A 23,369-nucleotide genomic window follows, 5' to 3' on the forward strand; every position below is an offset into this window, starting at 1 on the left:
CTACAGATTTCGGACCTAATGTTTACTGCAGCGAAAAGGAATAGGTGGAATTTGATCAAACGGTTCCCATCACATCTCTTCCTCCGGATGCCAGTATCTGCATACGTGTAAACCAGTGACATGTCAGACGTGCCTACCTTACGTTCGTTGGCTGCTTCGATTTTGTTTACAGATGGAAAGGTGTTGAAAAGACATGAGGCAGGTTGTCGTTGTTAAAAGTAAAGCTGAGGCCTCCAACAGCTTATTACTCACGACTAGCGGTGGCGACATTACGGAGAGGCCATGGAAAGACGGGAACCTGGAAGGGCAGAAGGGTCCGGGTGGGTCTGGACCGGCCGGTGCCGGTGCCCCACGTGATACCCCGGTCCCGTGGCTCACCCTTCCTCGGAGGCTCAGGGGCCTTGTGTGTTGCCGTGGCAAATAAAAATGGGAGAGAAAAGGGACGTGCACAGCCACAGACCATTTCACCCCTCCATCATCTGAACCCCAACTCAAAAGCTGCCTCTTATGACGCATTTTCTTACCTAGTGCCTGATCACTTTCGTTTCGTGGCCAAGGTCTGGGACTTTCCGTCTCTTTGTCCTTTGATCAATCCAGCGGCCGGGCTTGCTTCGCAAAGATACAAAACCACGTCGCCACAGCTCTCTGCCCACGATCAACCCAGCTTCCAAACAAGCCCCAAACTTCAAGATGTTTGTCCTCAGAAACGGTAAGTTTACCCCGCTACTCACCCGTCACTCGGAGCGTTCGCCGCTTTGCCTTCTCCCGCCAACGACGGCGAGGCGCATGTGAATCATTCGCTAGGCTTCATTCGTCGTCACCATTCCGCGATCAACGCCTTTTCGATTTCTGACTATCGCGCCCGTTTGCGATATCTCGAAACCGGTCTCAAATACTAACAACCCGTTCTTTCTCTATTGTAGTTGGCAAACTCATCTTTGGATCTAGCAACCAAGAATCTCTCATCGAGCTCCCCCAAGGACAACTCTACCTTGTTCGCCCTCTCTCGCCGAAGGGCTACTCCGAACTCATCTTCAAGGACGCCGCCGCCCGCATCCGACGAACGGCGCAGGATTTCCAATACCAGCTCGTGGTACAGAGAGTTTACGAGGAAGGCGAGGCCGAGCTTCTAGCTGAGGAGGAAGGAGAGGACGCCGAGATCGACGCGCTTGCTGCCGCCGAAAGAGACGAGAAGACCTTCTTGCTCGACGAGGCTCTTCACTTCCGCATCGAGATCCGGGAAGGAAAGGAGAAGATTTTGGCCTGGAGAGACCTGAGTGGTGATACCGGTGACGTCTACGAGTTCGTTTGCGACAACGTTGTGTCTCCCGGTCAAGTTTCGCAATTCGAGCGTGTCGCCAAGGAGTGCCAATACGAGCGCAAGTACCGTAAGCCGCACACAACTGCATCCGAAGTCGATCTCAAGCAGTTCGAATTCGAAGACGAGCAGCCTATTCCTCCCGCGAGTCCCATCCACAGTCCTACTCTCGTCAGATCGATCGAGTCTGCCGATAGCCTGTTTGTGCCGCAAGACCCCATCGGTACACCTACAAAGAAGGAAGGGCAATCACTTGTCCAGACCCCTACGAAGACGCCTGCCAAGATGCCTGTCACACCGGAGAAGAAATCCAAGCCGACCGGTCCCCCTAAGTCAGCCGAGGCTCCAGAGGCTCTCGATACTTACGCTGCCGAGAGCTGTGAGCTTCACTTTTACGACCACCCCTCCGGCTCTTTCATCCAGCAAGCTGCCGCTGTCACCGCAACCGTCACCGAGGTTGGAAAATGGGAGTACTGGCTGCAAATTGAAGGCGAGGACCGAGCCTTCTTAGGCATCCCAATTATCGCCGACATCAACCCCGTCTTCAACTTCGAGTTCTTGTCTTTCATCTTCAACCATTTCGCAGCTGATGGATCGGCATACTCCTGGCTACTTCGTTTCAAAGACCAGCCGACCTTGGAACGCTTCCAAGAAGCTCTTCTCCGCGCTTTGTGGGAGCAGCTGAACGAGGTCAAGTGGGAGAAGAAGACGGACAGAGAACAGGAGTACATCACGTCCGCCTTTAATGACTTGGTTATGGAAGATACCCCTGAAGAGCAGGAGGAGGAGGAAGAGGATGAAGAGTACGAAGATGCAGAGGACGATGCGCAGCGTAGCGAGCATTACGACAGCGACGAAGAGGATGACGATGTTGAGACTAAGGAAGAGGATGGCAACGTCAACTCCCAGCTTGCCGTTGGCTACAAGCATGACCGTTCCTTCGTTGTTCGTGGATCCAAGATTGGCGTCTTCAAGCACACGCCGAACAACAACCTTGAGTTCTCCACCAACATTTCCAAGGTCGAGACTCCCAAGGGCACACTGTTCAGCCCCAAAAAGGTCATGCTTCATAACGAGGATCGCAACATGATTCTCCAAAATGAGTCGGATCCCAACAAGCTTTACCGCATGGATCTTGAGTACGGCAAGGTTGTCGATGAGTGGAACGTTCACGAGGATATTCCCGTTCTCAACTTTGCACCCGAGAACAAGTTCGCTCAGATGACCCACGAGCCGACGTTCCTTGGTATCTCAAAGAATGCCCTCTATCGTGTCGACCCCCGTTTGTCCGGCACTAAGCTAGTCGATTCTCAACTGAAGCAGTACGTTTCCAAGAATGACTTCTCGGCTATCTCTACTACGGAGAAGGGATACATCGCCGTCGCTTCCAACAAGGGTGATGTTCGCCTCTTCGATCGCCTCGGAATCAACGCCAAGACTCACATTCCCGCTCTCGGTGAAGCCATCCTTGGTCTGGACACATCCGCTGATGGCCGCTGGGTCCTAGCCACCTGTCGGACATACATCCTGCTCATTGACGCGATGCAGAAGTCCGGCAAGAACGAGGGAAAGCTTGGTTTCGAGAAGTCGTTCGCTGCCTCCGACAAGCCTCAACCCCGCCGTCTGGCCCTGACGCCCGAGCATGTTGCTCAATTTGCCCACGAGACCGGCAAGCCTGTCTCATTCACACCGGCGCGCTTCAACGCTGGCGAGGGCGCGGAGGAGACAAGCATCATCACCGCTACCGGCCCGTACATTGTCGAGTGGAGCCTGAAGAAGGTTCTCCGCGGAGCCAAGGCCGCTTACCGCATCAAGCGCTATGCCGAGGAGGTCAAGGCCGACGACTTCAAGTTTGGAACGGACAAGAACGTCATTGTCGCCTTGCCAAACGAGGTCAACATGGTCGGCAAGCAGGGTCTCAAACGCCCTACCCGTGAGAGCATCGCCGGCAACTTTGCACAGCTCAGCATGGGCCGCAGAGACTCCGGACGGATCACGACGCCCAAGAGCGGTCGATACAAGCTGGGCAAGGAGGACATTGTCGCGTCGCCGTATTGAGTCAGGCGAGGGGGTTTTCCTTTTGTGTGTTACGTGTGATGCGTTCATGTTGGATTATTTTGACTCCTACGGTGGCGTTTTCCGGGTTGAGTGAAGATGGACGTGAGACGGAGGGGGACTGACAGCACAATACGTTTACCCTTCTACGTTTCCTTTTGCTATGTACCGCCAAATACTCTCAAGAGTCTGCTTTTCGCTTCGTCACCCTCCTCTCTCTTGACATCCCGCCAAGGTGAGTGGGTACTTTTCTAGATACCTTTTGAGAGCTTCCGAAGGTGAGCAAGCTATGATAGTTTGTTCCACCCCCCTTTCTAGTTTTAGCAAATGCAAGATTGGCCTTTCTTTTTCAATTCACATTAACTCTGAAATGCTCCTAGTATGCGCTTGATCTATCGTGGACGAGTCACTTGTGATGTTCCATAACTCTCGTGGAGTAGGTAGATAGTCTAATACGGTGATGCCCCCCTGGAAAAATAAACTAAATTGAGACAAATGCATTGGATAGACGTCATGTACGACACACTTTCTCTCATGCGACCCTGCCATATCCCTCTTGCCAGCATCAGAAATTAAAACAAAAGCATATGGTAAAAAGCTCCCCCAAAAACTCCGCTCGGCTCGATGCCATTGTTTCCGATCATGTATGCTTCACCCCCCGCTAATCTTTTGCCCGAGGAGAGCAACGTTTTCTTCTTTTCTCTCTTTCAATCATGCTTTCGTTAATCAGCCGTCGTCTCCGACGGCTCTCGTCCAGTAAAGAAGTGGATAACTGGGCATGCAAGTTTTTGGATTTACAAGTGGCCGTTATGCTTCTTGCTTCTCCGCATTCGTCTCCTTTGCATCTTCTGCGCTGTCCTTGTTCCCGGTGACGCTGTCGACTGCGCCCTGAATCGCCTTGGTGACCTGACCAACTACATTGCCGCCAATGTTCTTCAAAGTCTTGGACTGCGTTGCCTCGTGGGAAAGACGAGTCATCTCGGCAACGAAGGACTGTCCCCACCAAGACGACGTGTACTTGAAGACGTAGCGCTCGAGCTTCTTGTAGTTGGTCTCACGCTGCTCGGGAGACATGGTCACGGCATCGTGGATGGCGTTTGCCAACTCCTCAGTGTTCCACGGATTGACGATGAGAGAACCATTGAGGGACTGGGCGGCACCGGTGAACTCGGACAGGATCATGACACCGTGACGCTCGCGCTGAGTAGCGATATACTCGTACGAGACCAGGTTCATGCCATCGCGCGTGGAGGAAACGAGGCAGACATCGGATACGGCGTATAGTGCTGTGAGCTCGTCGAAGGAGACACTCTGGTGAAGGAAGTGAATGGGCATAAATTCGATGGTCCCGAACTTTCCGTTGATACGACCGACAAGCTCGTTTACCACGGCGCGCAGATTTTGGTACTCCTCGACGTCCTGCCTTGAAGGCACGGCGACCTGAACCAGCACGATTTTGCCGATCCACTCGGGGTGTTCCGTCAAAAAGACCTCCAATGCATGGAGCTTCTGAGGGACACCCTTGATGTAGTCGAGGCGGTCGACACCGACAATGAGTTTGACTCCGTTAAACTTGCGCGTGAGAGCATCAATGCGCTCCTGAACCTTGGGCTTCTTGAGGCCCTCGACGAACTTCTCAGGGTCAATACCGATAGGGAATGCGCCAACGGTGACGAATTTGCCATTGTAATCAACACCATTCGGGGTCGTAGGAGTTCCACTGCATGTGACGTCAGTATGATTTAGAGGAGAAACGAGCCTTCGCCTTTTGACTCTGACTTACAGAATGCGAGAGCAACTGCTCAAGAAGTGACGAGCATAGTCATAGGTGTGGAAGCCGATAAGATCGCAGTCGAGGACACCCGTCAGGAGGGCTTCGCGGACAGGAAGGATACGGTAGATTTCGGAAGAAGGGAAAGGCGTGTGCAGGAAGAAGCCAATCTTGACGTTCTTCTTGGAGTCGCCGATTTCCTCGCGAAGCATCTCAGGCAGTAACATCAAATGGTAGTCGTGAACCCAGATTAGATCGCCATCCTGAACGTCCTGGACGACAGCCTTGGCAAACAGACGATTGACTTCGCGGTAAGCGGCCCATGCGCTCTCGTCGAATGTGATTTCACCGGGGTGGTAGTGGAAAAGCGGCCAGAGAATAGAGTCTGCGGGAAAAGTTTGGTTGTTAGTCGAGCTGGTCGAAGACATAGAGGCAAGGGAGGTTCGTCCATACTAGAGAAGCCATTGTAGTGCTTGTCAGCGAGCTCGTCGTCAATGAAGACAGGGTGAGCATCGTATTCGTCCTTCAGGCGCTGCTTCATGCCGGCGATTTCGTTCTCGGGGACTTCGAGGCCTGGCCAGCCGTACCATTGAAAGCTCGTGGTTTTTGACAGACCACTGAGGCCGGTGACGAGACCGCCAGAGGACATGGAGAAGGAGTAGCTGCCATCGTCAGAACGCTTAATGGTGATGGGCAGTCGGTTGGAGAGCAGAAGTAGGCGGCCGGGCGCGGTGTCTTCGTCGGGGGCGAGCGAAGGCATCTTGAGCGATTTGCGTGGTGCTGGAGGTGTTCTGTAGAGGATGGTGGTGCGAAATATTTCGTGGAGGGTTCGTTCGATGGGTGGCAGGTAATTGGGGAAAAGCAGTAGCTAGGTATGCTGGGGTATACTGTGGCGGGAGGGTAAGGTGTTAGCTGAGACTGGCTAGGATGAGCTTGCGGGGGATGATGGAGGGGTAAATGCCAGGAAGATCAAGTACCTAAAGCTCAAGTAACAGCGACGTAAAGGGCACGCAGGGGTGGGCTGTTGCTTGTGTAGTTTTCTGAGGGAGAACCAAATGGGCAAGTTGGTGCTGGATAGAGCTTCGTCGCCAAAGTCGTAAGCTTCTTGGGTTGCCGAGAGAGGTGGGAGTGAATCGTGCTTTACATAGAAAGCTTCGAATGAGGGCGAGGGCGACTAGTGTATGTATAAGATATGTAGACGGGACAGAAGGTATGCAGTGGTATTGGAAGAAGCCGGGCTGTTGGACGCAAGCTACGTAGAAAAGTATGCACGAAAGCAAGCAGTGCAATGTAGGACAAGCTTCGTCTGGGTGAATGGAGGGAGGAGAGAGCCTTGGTGCGTGAAGTGGTAGGGTGAGATGGAAAGAGACGGAAGACGGCGGCTAGCCGGTGGTTGGTTTCCCAGGTTGCGTTTGTTGACTGAGCGAGGAAGAAACGAGAGGGTGTTGAGAAGAAGCAGGAAAAGGCCAATCCGGCTCTGTGCAATCCAAACTTGACGGGCAGCAGCTGCACAACGGAGAAAGCTCAACCTGATGCGACACTGGCACACTAGAGCTTGCGTTTCCCCAGAAGTAGAGGTACTTGGTTTGTGGGGCAGGTTGGGTAAGGCAATGGGGCAAAGTACCTTGACGGACGTGACGCTCTTCTTAGTCTGATTGTTTGGTGTTGTTCGAATGGCAACACCTTAAGATAAGAACAGAGCACCAAACGTAGCGGAAGAACCGTGGCTCACTAGACATTTTTTAGACTGAGATGAGGCAACATTTGGGGCATAAGGTACTTGGAAGACAAGATCATGTTGGACCTTGGGCGCTGCTGGTACGGATACGTACTGCGGTGCCATCGACGTAATTGAAGGTACATATCCATGTCATGTCATTGCGAGGAATTCTCGGCCCTGTCACTCTTCTCTCTGACCCCCTCCAACCTCTGCAGCCCGTCCTTTCGGCATTCCTCACATCGACTACTGCTTGCCTTGCCCGGATAAATAGACAATCTGACCGAGAGGTACCGTGAGCGATATATTTTCAACAGGCCCGTCAAGCCGAAGCTCTGTCCGCCGCGTTTCCAACCTTCCATTCGTCCTGTAGGACTAGGCAAGAAGACTTCCAGAGCATGAGATGCCAAGTAGATGTACATGGGAGACCTGGGCATCATCCGCCAGAGGGTGGGGATTCCGGCGCCGAGATGTGGGTACTTCATCGGCGGTAGAGGAGAGAATGTTCACGATGTCTCTTGAAAATTTCCCTTCTTCCACCCATCTCAATGGCACCTGGTTCTTCCTGCAAATCGAGCCTCCAGGCTTCGGGTGGCTTCCGAGCGCCAATGCCCGCTCTCATACCTAAGAGCCCTCTTTCCCCCTTCAGCCATAGCTCTTCAGCTGACTCTTTACTCTTTGGAGAGAAGAGTACCTTGCATCTCTCCGCTAATGAATTGATGCTCTAATGCCAAATCCCGAGAATCTTGAAGCTAGTGGAGCCTCGCATTTACAGGTGAGTAAACGGTGATCGATCCCACAACGTAAATGTGCCGTCACCATCCCAGGATCGGATGTGACCTGTAAGCAATTAGGCCATGGGTGAACTACCTCACAGGCTCACACGAACCAGCATTGCTGCTAGCAAGCTCACTGTCTGTCCCAACAGTCAAAAAGGAGCTCCAGCCCCGACTGCTGGACGTTTCGACCATCGTATAACCAATTACATACGCTAGATGTTCAGGGAACGATCCAGCCCAATCATCCAACCCACAAGGGTGACCAGGCTCCCCGTTTGGCTACCAAAGACTGACATCGACGGCCCCATAATTTTCGGACCAAGATGTCCTACCCCTCGCAAATCCAAGGTTGCGAGGATAACTGGCTGTAATAGTCCCCGGCCCGACTTGAGCTAGCCTCATACCATTTCGGATCCGAATCCAAGATATCTCGAGTGCATGAGATAGTTTTATGCAGCCTCATCGGGCTCTAATTGATGAAGCTGCTTTCGAGACAACTCCTCCTCGCTGTTTACACAAGCGCACTCACCGTCGCAAATCGAATTGAGCGAGCCCGGGCATTTCGTCAACACGTCGTTCTTTCTAACCAGCATGGAGTAACCAAGAGGATTCGAAACTGGAGCAGCCTCATCGCCGAGACTCATCTTTTCACTGTAGCAACGAAGGACTTATTCGACTGTGTGCACGATGCTTCCATCTTTCCTTCCTTCCAAGTTCCGGCGCCGTTGCGTCCTGCCTTCTGGGTAGAAAGCTCGGACCAGGGCCGACATTGACGTCGGGTGACTGCCGCCCCACTCCGGTCAGCCCAGTTGGCAGTTGCAGCTTACCCCGGTTGCGCTTGATCTGCGCCTGCCCGCGTCGCCGTCTGCGCTCAGACACTGCTCCTCGACGCGACTTCCTGCGCGACAGAGCACCAAAGCTCTCTGCATTCTGCCTCGTTTCGCGCCAAATGTATCTGTGAATCAATTACCGATAAACGCCAACGCTCAATTGCACCATTGAATTCCTTCAAACTCGCGAATCTTGCAAGCATGGCTCCTTCGGACAAGGAGATCGAGGCGACGATTCTCGCAAAAGTCCGCGAGGTCTTTAAGACAGATATCGACAGCCTCAACGTGAACTCCGTTCGAAGGCGCGTCGAATCCGACCTCGGGCTCGAAGATGAGGTGCTCTCTTCAGGGAAATGGAAGGATAAGAGCAAAAAGTTGATCAAGGAGCTCGCTGTAATTGCCCAACCCCTCCCTGGCACTGGCACGGCCATCGTCAGTATTAGTGAAGGCCGACTTCCTGACATCACACCAGACCAACCTCGTGGAGGGTAATGCGGACCCCGATGATGAAGCCGAATCTGAGCAAGACGAGAAAGATGCGAAGCCGAAGAAAGCTGGCAAGCGTCAAGCTGCCGAAAAGTCACCACCTGCGAAGCGCAGAAAGCGCGCATCTGCTAAAGTAGAAGAGTCCGATGCGAGCGCTTCTGAGGAGGAGAAGCCAAAACCTAAGCCGAAACCGAAAAACAAGGCAGCGCCGCGGAAGAAGAAGGAGGACACTCCTGTGATCGACTCCGAATCTGACGAAGCGAGCCCTGCCAAGCCGAAGGCGTCTAAGCCCACCAACGGACGTGCGAGCAAGGTTGAAGATAGTGGTTCAGACGCGTTGAGCTCCCCTCCTGACAGCGAGGACGAGAAGGCTGAGAATAAGGAGGGAAAACCACAAGAAGAGAAGGTTGAGGCAAAGAAGGATGATGAGTCGACCGAGAAGCAGCCTGAAGCTTCCGACGACAAGAAAGTCGAGGTTCCAGCCGATGACACGACTAGCGAGCTATCAGACGTGATAGACGAGCCACCCAAGCCCAAACGCAGGAAGAAGGAAGCCGGAGCTGGCAGCAAGACCAAGGCCAAGGCGACCAAGCAGAAGAAGGCACCGGCAGCCCCGGAGAACCCCGACGATGCAGAGATTAAAAAGCTACAGTCCCACTTGGTTAAATGCGGTATTCGCAAGATCTGGGGCTTTGAGTTGAAGCAATACGGAGACGATACCAAGGCCAAGATGAGGCACCTCAGAGACATGCTCAAAGACATTGGCATGGATGGTCGTTTTTCAGAAGCGAAGGCAAAAGAGATCAAGGAGCGAAGAGAACTGGAAGCGGACTTGGAAGCAGTTCAGGAGATGAACGCCAACTGGGGCGTAGAAGGCAGATCATCTCGAAGTAAGGCGCGCGGACAGACAGCCCCCAAGAAGACTGTGAAGGATGATGCTTCTGAAGATGAGAACGCCAAAGACAACGATGATGATGATGATGAGGATCAAGAGTCACACATCCCGTCGCGGGCACGTGGCAAGGCGAGAGCGGACCTGGCGTTCCTCGGCGACGACGACGAAGAATCGGACTGATGTAACGAATACTGGGACATTGTATCATGAGTCGGCGGGTCATTGTTCGAATCATTGTACTTGTTGCAGGCTGTATCATACACACCATGGGAGAGTGAGGACTCTTTATTTTTGTGGCGCTACATCGCGGAGTGTCGCCCGAAGAGGACAAGGGGTCACCAAAAGGCTGTACACGATCGTAATGCACTAATTTTTGGACCTGGGTGGGTTTCTCACTGATTCGGGACAATTGACAAGTTGTTCACCCACTCACAGCTCGCGGATGGAAGCAGATTCTTAAACTCAGTCTTAGTCTTTTACCCAGCTGAAGCGGGCCTCTCAAGTGACTTTTGTCTCTATCCGCCATCCGCCGACACCCTTCTGGTCCTCTCGGGACTTGGCAACTTGGATCCATCGTTTCCCCAAAAAGCCGGAGACGTGAAGACCAGGCGCAGAGCTGCTCGTGTTCTTTAGACGCGCCAGTTAGACAACAGCATGGCCGCTCGAAATGGGGCTAGGAACCTCCTGGTTCGGTGTTGAGGAGTGAGAGCACCGGCCAAACAGAGGGGAAAAGGGTGAATGCTCCCCATGTCACGCACCAGCTACGTCTCTTGTGTCTCCAATTTACCCCGCCGCGGGCGTGCGTCCCCCCCGCAGACGCCGTCATTTCTCTTCAACCGTTTCCCCCCTCCATCCTCGCCCAAACACCCCACTACATCGGTCAACAAGCGCAGATACAAGCAATAATAGCCTGAATTGCATGTTTCGCCATGTCAACCAGTGACGGGACTCTTGTCGCGCTCCATAAAGGGTCGCTTTGCCCATGTCCAAAATACCTACAGCCTGCGTGATTTCAGGTTTTCTGTCGTAACTCACCTTGGACTGAGAATTCCGTGATTCAAATCTTCGATCGATTATCCCCATCACTAAAGCCCGTTTCTAAAATAAAGGCCACAACCTTTCACACAATGTCCGACGCCACCTTCGAGTTCCTGCCCCTGGGCGCCATCCTGCAGTCCTTCAAGGTCAAGGGCGTCAACATTGTCCAGGGCTTCCCGACCCAGCAGCTCTACGAGAAGCACAACTCACCCTACTTTGGCGTCACCGTCGGCCGCGTCGCGAACCGCCTCGCCTCGGCGCAGATAAAGTCCCTCAACGGAGGGAAGACGTACAAGCTCGCGGCCAACGACGGCAACAACAACCTCCACGGTGGCAGCAAGCCCTGGAGCTCCAAGGTCTGGGAGGGCCCCAAGCCCGTCGGTGTCCGTGAGATCCCGGGCGTCGAGGGCCTGCAGGGCGGCGAGAGCGTCGAGTTTTCGTTGACTAGCGAGGACGGCGACGAAGGGTTCCCTGGTAAAGTCCAGGTGAAGGTTATCTACACGGCCGGAACGCAGAAGGTGGATGGCAAGGAGGTCTCGGTGCTGGGCATGGAGTACGAGGCGCAGCTTGTCGACGGCGCTGAGGAGACGGCTATCAACATGACGAATCACTCGTACTTTAACCTCACAGGCGACGAGACGTTCGCAGGCACCGTCGCGACACTGGCGACGAACGCGTACCTTCCCCGCGAGGACGGTATCCCTACCGGTGGGCCTGCTCCCTTCCCCGGCATTGAGGGCGGCAAGCCGTTTGAGCTCGGTGTCGAGGCTCCCGCTGTGGACGACTGCTTTGTTGTCGTCGAGGAGAAGGAGGCGGGCGCGGTGCCGATTGATACGCGCAAGGCACCTCTGAAGCTGCATGTGCATGCCAAGCATCCCAAGAACGGGGTCAACCTCGAGGTGCTCAGCACGGAGCCGGCGTTCCAGTTTTACACGGGGGAGGGGATTGATGTTCCTGCCGTGGAGGGCGCCGCGGCGAGGGGCAAGAGGAGCGGATTCTGCGTTGAGCCGAGTCGGTGGGTGAATGCGATTAATGTGGATGAGTGGAAGGGGCAGATGTTGTTGAAGAAGGGGGAGACGTATGGAACGAGGATTGTGTATAAGGCTTGGAGCGAGTAAGAGGGACTTGAGGTTATATTTTGGAAGATCAGTTGTGAGGGTGATATCTATGAGTACAATGATAATGAGCTCTCTTGTAACTGGAACCTATATTATGTGACTTGGCTTTTGGCTTTGCAAGTCGGTGATTAGAGCTTCACCTCTCCCGTGTCTCGACAGACCGTTTACTTGGACGTCAAGGATGGACACGCCCCCATTTCAGAGTATTAAACCACCGCACTGTAGCTCACGGACTTGAACTCCAAAGCGGTCTATTTTCGTGTGACAGCCGCGATGTACGTGTGCCTGTTAGGTGTTGTGTGTTCTTCCAATAAAACACAATTCCAGCCTTGAGACTAGAGTAGGCATCCCTCAGACATTTTGAGAGATGCTTCAAGCTTCGAGCGTCTGGGGATATATGTCAGCCAGCAGCGTCCGTGCAACTTGGAAACGAGCCGATTTGATTGATTCTTCTGACGAAGCTGGAGGTGATGAAAAGATGAGATGAAAACGAGAGAGGTTCCTTACGGCACACGCAGCTCACCGAGGGGCTCTAGCTTTATTTTAGCGTGGTGTGTTTAGCCTATCGTGCCAACGTAAAGTAACGGCAAGAGCGAAGTAGATGGGCCAGGCTCTTTCCAGGTTTGGTACAAGTTTGCACTGAGGGAAAGGAAGGACCAGCCCAGATCCAAAGGGTAACTGCCGGACCTGCCTTCAAGACTAAGGTAATTCAATCACTTGACCAAGTTAGAGCCTTTTCTTCAACAACCACCCAAACTACATCCTCTTCTTGACCACCACTGAGACACGATACCCGGATTCCTCGCGAAGTAAAACTTACAACTTCCACTTAACGGCGACAACATACTTCCAATCGATAATTACGCTCTGTCGCCTTATTGCACCGTCGACTCATTCCTATTTGCCAACGATTTCCCGAACGAGTCAGATAACCTACCTAAATCAGCCCACCATTCACCGCATAGGTGCGGCGCTATCCGTACCTATACCACACAAAACCATGGCCGACTCCTTCCCAACCCCGACGACGACCCCGAAGCGCAAGAGGGACGAAGACGACCAGCCGCTGTCACCGATATACACAGCCTCCAAATTCTCCTTCCAGCTGCCTGTTGACCACACTCCCAAGGGCAGCGATGTGGAGGACGGCAGCGCAAGCCCTCACAGCAAGGTGGTTCACAAGTTCCGTGGTCTGGCGCTGAGTGGGAATAGTGGTGGGGGCGGGGTAGCCCAGCAACAGAACCGAGCCGCCGCCGCCGCTGCTGCTGCCCCCCAGGGCCTATATGCACACGGCGCCGCATACGACCCGACGCGCGACGAGCACAAGAACGGCAGGGGATACGGATACTCTGACGACGACCCATTTGCGAGCCGTAAGAGACTCAAGGTTCCTGAGCTGGAGATGACGGACGTTGAGGGCAACAACACCGCTGTCGCTACCGCTTCAGCTACCGCAGACATACCAGTTGTCATTCCGGACCCCGACGTCAAGAGCGATCCGGTAGCTACCCCGAAATCGAAGCCTGTAGTAAAAGACGCTGCCACTACTGCCGGCGCAACAGTCGCCACGAGCTCACAACAGCTTCCATATCCTTCGCTCGACAAACTACAAGATCCAAAATCTCGAGGACGGAGACGCGCCGGCACACCACCGCTCAAGGGTCGCAAGGGCACCAACAAGACCAATGCCGCTGCAGCAGCCTCGGCCGCTGGACCGCAGCAACAACAAGAAGACCAGGAGATGAAGACGATTGTGGACCCAGTCAGGGCTGCACTCACCTGGAAGGAGGAAGAGATTACGATTTACGACCCAGAAGACGACGACGATGACGGCACGGGCATTAACGGGGTCGGATTCATGCCCACTGCCGCAATGGCCTATGCGCGGACGCAGAAGCGCCGGCTGCAGCTGGCCGAGTACAAGAAGCGGGAGGAGAGCGAGGCCAGGGCCCGACGCAGCCAGCGGAGACGAGGCAGCGGTGCTGGTCTTGCTTCCAAGCCTTCTGCTGGCGGCAGCGGAGGCGTGCGAAAGGTGCGCTTCACGGAATCAGAAGCGAGCACAGTTGTGACCAACGTCTAAGGATGGTCACATGATGGGTGCGAGCAGTGAATTTTGCGATTGGACATGGCATCATTGAGCCCTGTGGTTTGGCTTGGGTATGGCCCGGCTGAGGAAATGGCCACGGAAGGTGTCATATGGCGTTAGGGAAATAGGGGCGTTTATGAGCCACATGGTTGCGTCTATTTACGAATGGACTTTTTCTGGATTGCGGGTTGTCTGTCAATTGATGACCAGCATGGTTATCCTCTTCACATCACGCAGTACAAAGACAAGGACGGGAATGATGGGGCAAGGGAAGCAAGGAAGGGTGGCTGGAACGATGCAAATAGTCTTTCTTTTATACCCCCAAACTCGAATGGATGATGATACAGTTATTTTCACAAGTCGGCATCGCGGGCCAAAGCCACTCGCAGATGCTTCTTTAGGACTTTGTGTGAAATTATTCATACAAGAGGACCGGCAGAAAACATAGTCTCAAGGGCGCTCTTCTTTGAGAGACCAGAAGTCTTGATCCCCCCTCAACAGATTTTCTTTTTACCAAAACTTGTACCAAGACTTTTGGCTGGCAGCCTTTGCCTCCTCATCTGCCTTTCTCTGCTCGGCCTGCTGCTTGAGCTGCTCAATCTCGCGGCGGCGCTTGTCGACCATGGTCTCCTGGTAGACCTCGACGGTCCTCTTCATCTTGACGCGCTCCTGTCGGCGCTTCATCTGGCAGTACTCGTAGGAGCCGATGCAGCCGACGAGGAAGCTGCCTACGGCCCAGTTTGCCGCTCTGATGGGTGAGCCTGCGCAAGGTTTAGTGTGGTGCTCTTATTGTGAAGGTGATGAGGATGAGAATGAGGGTGAGGGTGAGTGAGAAAAGGGGATGTGGATGAGTGTGAAGGTGAGGTGATCTGAGAGGAAATCTCATATTGAGGTAGAAGACAGATAAAAAGGGGGGATTACCTCCAAAGACATATCTAAATCCTCCCACACCAGCACCGCTGGCAATACCAGTAAGAAACCCGTCCCGCGCGCACGGCGTCTGCGTGACGGAGAGGAAGTCGTCCGACTTGATGGACTTGACGGCCTCGCCTATGGACGGGTATCCGGGGCTATTGGCGCCATCTTGCGTCGGGAAGTTTTTCTGGAACTCGGTCGGGTTGAGCTTGGGGTCGGCGGCCGATTGCTCCGGTGATGTTGGTGATGCCGTCGTCGTTGTAGGCGTAGTGCCCGGAGCTCCCTCTCCGACTGGACCTTGGTTTGAACGGGACCAGAGGTATAGCTTCTGTCCCTCCTTCTTTGGTCCCGGGATGTTGTCTGGTGAGTCTGCCATTATGTGATGAGTCTAGATTATATGTGTGGGTGAGATTGGGCGCATCCGGTGATAGGTTCTCGTGAATCCCGACTCTCGACTTTCGGTCCCCCGGTAAAGCTCTCTCTCTCTCAAAGTCTGCCCGTGGCCTGAGATGACGTCCACCGAATTTGGGCCCTCCCCGTCGACGGTTCGTTGCTGGGCCGGCGCTTTTGGTCCGTGCGTTCAACTTCCCCTGTAGCGCATCAGTCGCGGGACGCTGCTGGCTTAATTGAAGTGGGTCCCCCTCCTGTTCTGGCCTGCAGAACGTGCAGATTTCGCGTAAAGTCGCGACGGGGAAGACGCGTCTGGGTATCCTTTTTGCCCTGGACAACGAGTAATTGGATAGTGGCCCTCCACTCCCCAAATGCGCAAAAGCTCAATGCTCTCGTTCTCGAACACAATAGTGACAAATCCCACTCTCCCACTCGTCCAATTCCTTGGATCTTCAATACCCCATTTTCTCCCGGTTGTTCTTGTTTCTTGTCACCAAGACTTGCCTTTTTTTTGTTGGCACTTGGCAGAGACAGAGAGCCAGCCTTCTTGATACCCACCTCCAGTCTCTCATTCTCGGAAACCCCCTCTATTACGAAGCTAGACATTAGTCTCTCTCAGTATCCCGTCTCATGATTCTCTAGAGGCTGCGATTTCCTCGAGAGACCTCCTTTGCCTAGAGCCCCTCGACGGAGATCTACATTGGTCATCAACAACCTCGACCACACAACAATCACAATGCCCAACACAAGCTTGCGGCGCCCGCAAAAGGGCTACCGCCGCGGCGGCAAGCAAGCATACCATGGCCCGTCACGAGGACCACGCACATTCGCCGCCTCGAACCGCAACGAAGCCACCTCAGCCGACGAGAAGTGGGAGCGCACCCGCCTAGCGCACCAGATTGACGAGAACATGGGCTTCGCGCGCTACGAGGGCGGCAAGCGCAAAGAGGGCTGGCTCGTCAACGTGCAGCCCACTTCGGTCGAGGACGATCGGAACCCCAACGGCCGGGCGGCGCTTGACTGCTACTTTATCGAGGACGACGGCGCGCACTTCAAGGCGACGGTTGAGTACGACCCGTACTTTTTGATCGCCGTCAAAAAGGGCCGCGAGAGCGAGGTTGAGGAGTGGCTGAAGCGTGTGCCGGGCGGCGGCGTCGTCAAGACGATTAAGAGGGTGGACAAGGAGGATTTGAAGATGCCGAACCACCTGCTGGGATACCGCCGCACGTTTCTGGAGCTGAGGTTTGCCGATGTGGCCGATTTGATGGCGGCGAGGAAGGATATTATGCCCATTGCGGCGAAGAACAGGAAGAATGTGGATGCTTTGGACGCATATGCTGAGGTTTCAACGTACGTCTTGCGGTGCTGCGAGGGTTATGAGATGGCTGACTGACACACTACAGGATGAATGGCGACTTTGACCTTTTTGACGATTCACGAGATGACGATAGACGAACGAATGCTTCTTTTGCCGACGCTAGCGACTTCATTGTCGATATTAGAGAGTACGATGTACCGTACCATGTAAGAGTAATGATAGATTTGGGTAGGTTGGGTCCTCGGCGCTCCCGGACCGATCACGACTGACCCTTTACAGATATCCGGGTGGGAAAATGGTACTTCATCGACGTCAAGCATGGCGTCACAAAAGTCACGACCAACGAGGACCGACTGGCCATGGCAGACCCGGTAGTCATGGCCTACGATATCGAGACGACGAAACTGCCCCTCAAATTCCCCGACGCCGCCATCGACCAGGTCATGATGATTTCGTACATGATTGATGGGCAGGGTTTCCTGATCACAAACAGAGAAATCATCTCCGAGGACATTGGCGACTTTGACTACACCCCCAAACCGGAGTACCCAGGACCCTTTATGATTTTCAACGAGCCGGACGAGAAGGCCGTACTGGAGAGATTCTTCCTGCACATCAAGGAGGCCAGGCCGACAGTCATTGCGACCTACAACGGTGACTTTTTCGATTGGCCCTTTGTCGACGCCCGAGCTAGCATCAACGGTATCGACATGTACCAGGAGATTGGCTGGAAGAAGGACAGCGAGGACCAGTACAAGTGCAGCTACAGCGTGCACATGGATTGTTTCCACTGGGTGAACCGTGACTCCTACTTGCCTCAGGGATCCCGAGGTCTGAAAGCTGTCACCGTCGCCAAGCTTGGATACGACCCCGACGAGCTCGACCCCGAACTCATGACGCCCTACGCCCAGGAACGCCCCCAGACTCTGGCCGAGTACTCAGTGTCCGATGCCGTGGCGACATACTACCTGTACATGAAATACGTCCACCCCTTCATCTTCTCTCTCTGCACGATTTTGCCTCTTGGTGGTGACGACACGCTACGAAAGGGTACCGGTACACTTTGCGAGATGTTGTTAATGGTGCAGGCCTACCAGCAGGAGATTGTGTTACCAAACAAGCATGTATCGCCAAGAGAAGCATTCTACGAAGGACACTTGCTTGACTCAGAGACGTATGTCGGTGGCCACGTCGAGAGTATCGAAGCAGGTGTCTTCCGTGCCGATATCCCCGTCAATTTTGCAGTCGACACGGGTGCAGTCGATGAGCTGTTGAAGGATTTGGACGCCGCGCTTAAATTCAGTATCACAGTGGAGGAGCAAAAGTCCATGGACGACATCGAAAATTACGACGAGATCAGGGAGCAAATTGCTTCACGGTTACGCGCACTGAAAGAGACGCCGAACCGGAGCGAACGACCCCTGATCTACCATCTCGACGTTGCGTCCATGTACCCCAACATCATGACCACGAATCGTCTGCAGCCAGACTCCATGATCCAAGAGTCGGATTGTGCGGCGTGCGACTTCAACCGCCCCGGCAAGACCTGCGATAGACGTATGCCGTGGGCATGGAGAGGAGAGTACCTGCCGGCAAAACGCGACGAGTATAATATGATCAGGAACGCCCTGGAAAATGAAAAGTTCCCCGGCAAGTGGCCGAATTCGCCACAGCGGACGTTCCAGGATTTGTCGCCTGACGAGCAGACGGCTCTCCTGCGGAAGCGGTTGCAAATCTTCTCGCAAAAGGTCTACCACAAGATCCACGACTCGACGACGACTGTCAAAGAGGCCATTATCTGCCAGCGGGAGAACCCGTTCTACATCAACACCGTACGAGACTTCCGTGATCGTCGATATGATTACAAGGGCAAGGCCAAGGTCTGGAAGGGCAAGACGGAAGCCCTGAAGTCCTCTGGCGCAACATCCACTGAAGTCGATGCGGCGAAGAAGATGATTATTCTCTTCGACTCGCTGCAGCTTGCCCACAAGGTCATTTTGAACTCCTTCTATGGCTACGTTATGAGAAAGGGATCAAGATGGTATTCCATGGAAATGGCTGGCGTTACGTGTCTGACGGGAGCGACGATTATTCAGCTGGCCAGATCACTCGTTGAGCGATTGGGTCGTCCCTTGGAATTGGACACGGATGGTATCTGGTGTATGCTTCCCGCTACGTTCCCGGAAAATTTCGCTTTCAAGACCAAGGGCGGCAAGAAGGTCACCATCTCGTACCCCTGCACCATGTTGAACCATCTGGTTCACGCCAAGTTCACCAACCACCAGTACCAAACGCTCACAGACCCCAAGACGTTGAAGTACGAGACACACAGCGACAACTCCATCTTCTTCGAAGTCGACGGCCCTTACAAGGCCATGGTCTTGCCCACATCCAAGGAAGAGGACAAGAACTTGAAGAAGCGTTACGCAGTCTTCAACGACGATGGCAGCTTGGCCGAGTTGAAGGGTTTCGAGGTGAAGCGCAGAGGTGAGCTGAAGCTCATCAAGATCTTCCAGCAGCAAATCTTCAAGTTCTTCCTGGAAGGAGAAACTCTCGCCGAGTGCTATGCCGCCGTTGCCAAGGTTGCCAATCAATGGCTGGATGTATTGCACAGCAAAGGTGCAACACTGGCGGACGAGGAACTCATGGAGCTTATTTCGGAGAACAGGAGCATGTCCAAAACTTTGGAGGAGTATGGTTCGCAAAAGTCGACATCCATCACCACGGCGAAGCGTCTTGCAGACTTCTTGGGTGAGCAGATGGTCAAGGACAAGGGCTTGAACTGCAAGTTCATTATCTGCGCTAGACCCAAGCATGCACCCGTCACCGAGCGAGCCGTGCCGGTTGCTATCTTCTCTGCCGAGGAGACGACGAAGCGTTTCTACCTCAAGAAGTGGCTCAAGGAGGAGCCGGCCGATACTGACCCGAGAGCTCTTTTGGACTGGGACTACTACTTGGAGCGTCTGGGTTCCGTCATTCAGAAGCTCATTACCATTCCTGCTGCGCTCCAGAAAGTCAGAAACCCGGTTCCTCGCGTAGCTCACCCCGACTGGCTTCAGCGCAGGATCAACATCAAGGACGATAAGATGAAGCAGAAGAAGCTCACAGATCTCTTCACCAAGGGGCCCTTGGAAGACATCACCAACCGCAACGGTCGGTCCGCAACCGACATGGAGGACTTTGGCACGCAGCTGCTCAAGCCAAAGCCGGTCACGTCTGTGGTAGCCGCTTCGCAGCCTACTGCCCAGAAGAGAAAGTCTCCCGAGGCTGCCGAGACCGCCGACCCCTTTGCCGCACTGCCCACGGTCATGCCCTCACCTTCAGACGACTACATCGGCTTCTTGCAATACCAGAAGCAGAAGTGGAAGATTCAAAAGCAAGCTCGCATCCGAAGACGACAGCTGTTCGGAGACCGTCGCGGCAACAACCAGAACAACATTCAAAATACGTTCATGAAGCAAGCCCACATGACCTACATGAGCAACTGGCAGCTATTGCACCTAAAGCCGACAGAGACCCCGGGAATCGTCAATGCTCACGTCCTCATTGACGCCAAGATCCACTCGCTCAAGGTGAAGGTGCCGCGACAGGTTTTCTTGAACTTGAGAAGCGGCGAGATGCCCGATGTGGACATCCCTGGCTGCGAGGTCGAGCAGGTCAACCACACACTTCCCAACGGCCACTCTTCCGTTCACCTCTTCAAGCTGACTGTTCCTGAGGACGTCTACTTCAATGAGGCGGACAAATTCTCGCTGCTGTTTAACCACCCCAGCGTCGAAGGCGTGTACGAGAAGCATTTGCCGCTGAACATCAGGGCTGTGCTTCAGTTGGGCAATCTTTGCACCATTGACGAACAGCAACATGCAGTCCTCGGAAGGGGCCTAGAACAAGGCTTCGATTTGCATGGTCTGAAGCGTCCCGTCAAGGCCAAGACTTATCTTGAGACGTCACCCTTGGCATACATCTACGTCTCTCACGTCACCGCTGGCGACAAGCAGATATTCGGAGTATTTTCCACGTTGAAGGACGAGGCGCATGTCATTATCCTGCAAAAGGGAAGAGACTCAGGCCAGGACCTCCCCAACATCTCCCGAATATACACCGAGCTGCTTGCTCGACGAGGGGAAGAGGCCGAGGGCACAAACTGGCAGGATTGCTTTACGTACCAGGAGAAGCTGAACTTCAAAATCACTCAGGTCACGACGAGGCGAAAGGCGCACTTGGAACTCAGCGACGTCGTGAAGAAGATGAGAAAGGACGAGCTGCGACCACTCATGATGGTCATCCAATCGTCACAGCGCAACATGCTCATCAACGACGTACCCATCCTCGGCGAATTCCCTGTGCTGCCGCTCAAGTACGATGCGGCGGATAGCTCTCTGCCGCCTCTTGGCTGGCAAGCAGTCGTGGCGAGACGGCTTGTCGGGCACTATCTTGGTCTTGGCTCCTGGATCTTGCATCTCACCACGCTCGCACGCTACGGAGAAGTTCCTCTTTGTAACCTGGAGCGAGAAGATCCACGCTTCCTCATTGATATCGCATATGCCAGAAGATTGCAGAACAACAATGTCGTGCTCTGGTGGTCCGCAAGTCCCCGTCCAGATCATGCCGGCCACGAGAAGGATGACATCATCGGCCCTCTCGAAACTGTCCAGATGCCCTCGATCAACAACCCTGGCACGTTCTCCTCGGTCTGTATCGACTTGGAGGTCAGAAACCTGGCCATCAATACCATACTTACATCATCTCTGATCAATGAGCTGGAAGGCTCCGAGTCTATCTCGTTCAACCCCGCCGGAGATGGTAACGCGGCCGGCGATGAAGTGATCTCGTCAGAAGGCACGTTTGCCAACGCTGGTGTCCTCGTGCTCCGAGAGATGGTAAAGAGTTGGTGGCAGGAGGCCTGCAAGGGTAATACCATGGCTGATGTCATGGTTCAGCACCTGGTGCGTTGGGTCGAGAATCCTGATTCCTTCTTGTATGACCGTGCTCTGCACTACTACGTGCAGATGATGTCCAAGAAGGCCTTCCAACAGCTCATGGCCGACTTCCGCCGAGTCGGCTCCCAGGTCATCTTTGCCAACTCGAACCGCCTTTTACTCCAGACGACCAAGGCCGAGGTCGGAACTGCCTATGCGTACAGTCAGTACATCATCAAGTCGATCAAGAGCAAGCCCCTCTTCCACTTCATCGATCTTGAGATCAAGGAATACTGGGACTACCTGGTATGGTACGACGAGTTCAACTATGGCGGTAAAGCCTGTCAGGAGGTGGTGGAGGCAGAGCAACAAACCCTCGACACCGTCATGCATTGGCAGATGGCAACATTCCTCCCGATCCGCCTACAGCCAAACTTCCAGGACTGGGTCATTGAGTTCATCCAACTTATGCACAACCTCAAGCGGCCTCAAGACGGGGACTTCTCCTCGACGCCACGTCTCACGCAGCTACCTCAAAAGGCCCTCGCGGAGGGCGCCCAGGGACAAATCATCATTGGAAAAGCCTTTGAGAAGCCACTGAAGAAGGACATTGCCAACCTCGTCAACCTGCAAAAGCGCGAGCTTCTCCACCCGGAACTCGCAGAAGACTACTCCTTCCCCAAGCTCCCCGGCTCGCACCTCGCCCACCTCTCCTCGCGCAACGCCGTCCTCGAGCTTGTGAAGTCTTTGATGCAGGTCCTCTCCCTCGACAAGAACATCACCCTCGAAGCGCGCCTCCTGCGCAAGGAGCTCCTCGCCATGTTTGACGTGCGCGAGTTCAGCAAGGAAGGCGCCTTCCAGAATCCGAGCGAGAGTCTGAAGGTGATCCAGCTGAGCTGTGACAGCTGCACCATGGCGCGCGATCTCGATTTCTGCCGCGACGAGGACCTCTTGCCGGAACTGGGTCCCGATGGGCAGCGGCTGGGACCGGAGACACGGCCTTGGCGATGTACGTTTTGCGAGGCCGAGTATGATCGGAATGCGATTGAGGAGACGCTCCTGGCGAGCGTGGAGGCGTTTGTGGTGGAGTGGACCACGCAGGATCTCAAGTGCGGCAAGTGTGGTGCGTTACGGATGAATGAGTTTATGGAGCATTGTACGTGTAGCGGGACGTGGGTTGAGAGTGTCAAGAGGGCGGATATTGTGAGGCGGTTGGGTGTGTATTGGAGTGTGGCCAAGTTTTATGGGTTGAGGATGTTGTTGGAGGTTACGGAGGGGTTGAGGAAGGGTCTTTGAGAGAGGGCCGTAGAGGGAAGGGTGTGAGAGGGAAGGAATTGACGTGATTATGGCGCGTTGGGTTGCATTTGATGGCGTTATTGGATGTGGATTTAGGTATGGGAGGGATGGTATGCTAGGTAGCCCTCTTGAGGAAGCATTGGAGGCTGTGGAATTACGCGCTCGAATACAAATACTTAGTCCAAGACATCGATGAGGCCTTTGTGACTTTTGGCCTTTACCAAAGTTTCTACTGCTAATTGACTGTGACGCTTGAAATGAGGATAATTCGACTCCAGATCCCGATCAAATCGAGGCAGCATGGATACTCAATCTCCCATCTACTCAACGCAGCCATGGCTGTCTAAGACCCCTTCTTCATGAACGACGAACGCGTGCTTCGGGTCATGAACGTTGTTCTTGTAGGACACGCACTTAAAGCAAACACCATGGTTCTTA

General features: G+C 54.0%; 7 protein-coding genes across 7 annotated transcripts; 5 read left to right on the forward strand and 2 right to left on the reverse strand.

Moving 5' to 3' along the window:
• Window positions 1-690: 690 nt before the first annotated feature.
• BDP55DRAFT_633527 (VID27 cytoplasmic protein) lies at window positions 691-3,376 on the forward strand (the record flags this gene model as incomplete). The annotated part of the gene is made up of 2 exons (XM_060572565.1): window positions 691-709; window positions 924-3,376. 2 exons carry the CDS (start codon window positions 691-693, stop codon window positions 3,374-3,376), a joined length of 2,472 nt encoding a protein of 823 aa, XP_060427921.1.
• Window positions 3,377-4,051: 675 nt separating this feature from the next.
• Window positions 4,052-6,159, reverse strand: BDP55DRAFT_194087 (alpha,alpha-trehalose-phosphate synthase 1). Its single transcript, XM_060565895.1, has 4 exons — window positions 6,122-6,159; window positions 5,598-6,031; window positions 5,157-5,529; window positions 4,052-5,093 (listed from the first exon to the last, which is right to left on the reverse strand). Exons 2-4 carry the CDS (start codon window positions 5,902-5,904, stop codon window positions 4,181-4,183), a joined length of 1,593 nt encoding a protein of 530 aa, XP_060427922.1. The 5' UTR covers window positions 5,905-6,031; window positions 6,122-6,159; the 3' UTR covers window positions 4,052-4,180.
• A 2,512-nt stretch (window positions 6,160-8,671) lies between these two features.
• BDP55DRAFT_555370 (uncharacterized protein) lies at window positions 8,672-10,031 on the forward strand (the record flags this gene model as incomplete). The annotated part of the gene is made up of 2 exons (XM_060569484.1): window positions 8,672-8,863; window positions 8,943-10,031. 2 exons carry the CDS (start codon window positions 8,672-8,674, stop codon window positions 10,029-10,031), a joined length of 1,281 nt encoding a protein of 426 aa, XP_060427923.1.
• Window positions 10,032-10,978: 947 nt separating this feature from the next.
• Window positions 10,979-12,007, forward strand: BDP55DRAFT_633530 (aldose 1-epimerase; the record flags this gene model as incomplete). The annotated part of the gene is made up of 1 exon (XM_060572566.1): window positions 10,979-12,007. The coding sequence occupies one exon, from the start codon at window positions 10,979-10,981 to the stop codon at window positions 12,005-12,007; it is 1,029 nt and encodes a 342-aa protein (XP_060427924.1).
• A 500-nt stretch (window positions 12,008-12,507) lies between these two features.
• BDP55DRAFT_194103 (uncharacterized protein) lies at window positions 12,508-14,188 on the forward strand. The gene has a single exon (XM_060565896.1). The coding sequence runs from the start codon at window positions 13,008-13,010 to the stop codon at window positions 14,085-14,087; it is 1,080 nt and encodes a 359-aa protein (XP_060427925.1). The 5' UTR covers window positions 12,508-13,007; the 3' UTR covers window positions 14,088-14,188.
• A 207-nt stretch (window positions 14,189-14,395) lies between these two features.
• Window positions 14,396-15,538, reverse strand: BDP55DRAFT_668539 (uncharacterized protein). Its single transcript, XM_060575242.1, has 2 exons — window positions 15,015-15,538; window positions 14,396-14,854 (listed from the first exon to the last, which is right to left on the reverse strand). Exons 1-2 carry the CDS (start codon window positions 15,382-15,384, stop codon window positions 14,604-14,606), a joined length of 621 nt encoding a protein of 206 aa, XP_060427926.1. The 5' UTR covers window positions 15,385-15,538; the 3' UTR covers window positions 14,396-14,603.
• Window positions 15,539-16,134: 596 nt separating this feature from the next.
• Window positions 16,135-22,931, forward strand: BDP55DRAFT_730076 (DNA polymerase family B; the record flags this gene model as incomplete). The annotated part of the gene is made up of 3 exons (XM_060579647.1): window positions 16,135-16,748; window positions 16,802-16,944; window positions 16,996-22,931. The coding sequence occupies 3 exons, from the start codon at window positions 16,135-16,137 to the stop codon at window positions 22,929-22,931; spliced, it is 6,693 nt and encodes a 2,230-aa protein (XP_060427927.1).
• Between the last annotated feature and the right edge of the window lie 438 nt (window positions 22,932-23,369).

This window comes from Colletotrichum godetiae (assembly GCF_030913485.1).
Source record: "Colletotrichum godetiae strain CBS 193.32 chromosome Unknown BDP55scaffold_28, whole genome shotgun sequence".
NCBI classification, from domain to species: domain Eukaryota; kingdom Fungi; phylum Ascomycota; class Sordariomycetes; order Glomerellales; family Glomerellaceae; genus Colletotrichum; species Colletotrichum godetiae.